Below are 1,528 nucleotides of genomic sequence, written 5' to 3' on the forward strand. Positions count from 1 at the left end.
ATGATCAAAATGGAGCCCCTGCACTAATTACTTGGGTTCTGAGGTCTGTAAGGTCCATAGTAAAAACATCAGGTTCTGTCTATAGCAGATACTAAATCATGGCAGCTCAAAGAAACAAGCAGTCATTCTGACATGTCACATGTGATGTCATAGACAGCTGGAGGCCTGACATCCCACTGACAGCCGCCCGAGCCTTCAGTCTGTTCCTGTGCGATTAGTGAGAATAGTGAGATTAGCGTCTTCTTTTTCTACTTGTCTGAAATGGAGCTAAAAGGACTGGGGTTCGTCCCCCTCCTGTTGGCGTTTTGGTGTGCGGCCTGGCTTGCCACCAGCTACATCATGACGGTCGTCCTCGGCCATGCAGCCTCGCCACTGATGAGCATCAGGTAAGATAAACAAGCAAATGATTCTTATTTCATGGGTTGGGAGTGAGGAAATATCCATAATAACATTGGTTTCTTTTCCTTCACAGTGACGTGGGAAATGTCTTTCCCGAAAGCATATTATTCAGAATTGGATTTATAGGGGCGTCCATTGGCACTTTGGTACTAACCTTTCTTATTTATAAGTATATGGTTATGCATACTGAAGAGTTCAGGGGTCATCAGGTCCTGATCCAGAGGATCCTGCTGGCCATTGTGTGGGCCTCCTGTTTTTCCACAGCTGTTATGCATGTATTGTCCCCCGAAGAATATCCCAGGATACACTTTGTCAGCACGATAATTTCCATTACATGTGAAGCCTTATACTACCTTGGGCAGTCCATCCAGATGTATAAATTACCAGGAGCAAAAAAAGTCATCCACCATAGTAGATGCACCTGCTGTGGCCTGACTTTTGTCTGTGTAGTTTTCTATTTTGGATATGAAACATTAAAGGAATTATTCCATAATGATGAAGACTGGGACGAGATCCGTGAAATCCCCATCATAATCATCGAGTGGGTGATGCTTCTACTGATCCTGATAAACATCGTGACCTATTATTCCACCATGCAGAGGTTATTGTTGACCGTCTCCAGAAACAGCTGCACACTCTCTCTTAGAGTAAAAATTGATGACTTCGGGGTGTAGACCACCACGGGGGCCATCAAGTGGACTTCTGGGAGAGATACTGCACAGGACACGGAAAACATCTAAAGAAGAATAACTGGGGGACTACATATGGTGCCAGTAATCATGACACAATAATATGAGCTGGTGATATTACCTATACAAAAAAAAATAAAAAAAATAATAAAAAAATATTGGTGTGTGAAGTGTAATACCTAGTTAGAAAAACAGAATCAAATTCATCATTATAACCCCCCTCTGCATTACCCTGTTTATTATTTTTCAAGCAAGCACTTTGTTCTAATTCGTCCACTCTCTGGCGTGCTCCTTGTATAAGGGGTTTGGGATACCCTTTTTGTTTAAAACGATCCTCCAGGTTCTCTAGTTGTTGTAGGTATTTTTGTGTGGAAGAACAATTCCTTCGGATTCTTTTCATTTGACCTAATGGAATGTTCTTCTTCCATTATTTAAGATGG

At 42.1% G+C, this 1,528-nt stretch overlaps 1 protein-coding gene across 1 annotated transcript; it reads left to right on the forward strand.

Moving 5' to 3' along the window:
* The first annotated feature begins 218 nt into the window (after positions 1-218).
* Positions 219-1,199, forward strand: LOC130342559 (uncharacterized). The gene is made up of 2 exons (XM_056554280.1): positions 219-386; positions 473-1,199. The coding sequence occupies exons 1-2, from the start codon at positions 262-264 to the stop codon at positions 1,071-1,073; spliced, it is 726 nt and encodes a 241-aa protein (XP_056410255.1). The 5' UTR covers positions 219-261; the 3' UTR covers positions 1,074-1,199.
* Positions 1,200-1,528: the final 329 nt, after the last annotated feature.

The sequence above is a fragment of the Hyla sarda genome, unplaced genomic scaffold (genome assembly GCF_029499605.1).
Source record: "Hyla sarda isolate aHylSar1 unplaced genomic scaffold, aHylSar1.hap1 scaffold_652, whole genome shotgun sequence".
NCBI lineage: Eukaryota > Metazoa > Chordata > Amphibia > Anura > Hylidae > Hyla > Hyla sarda.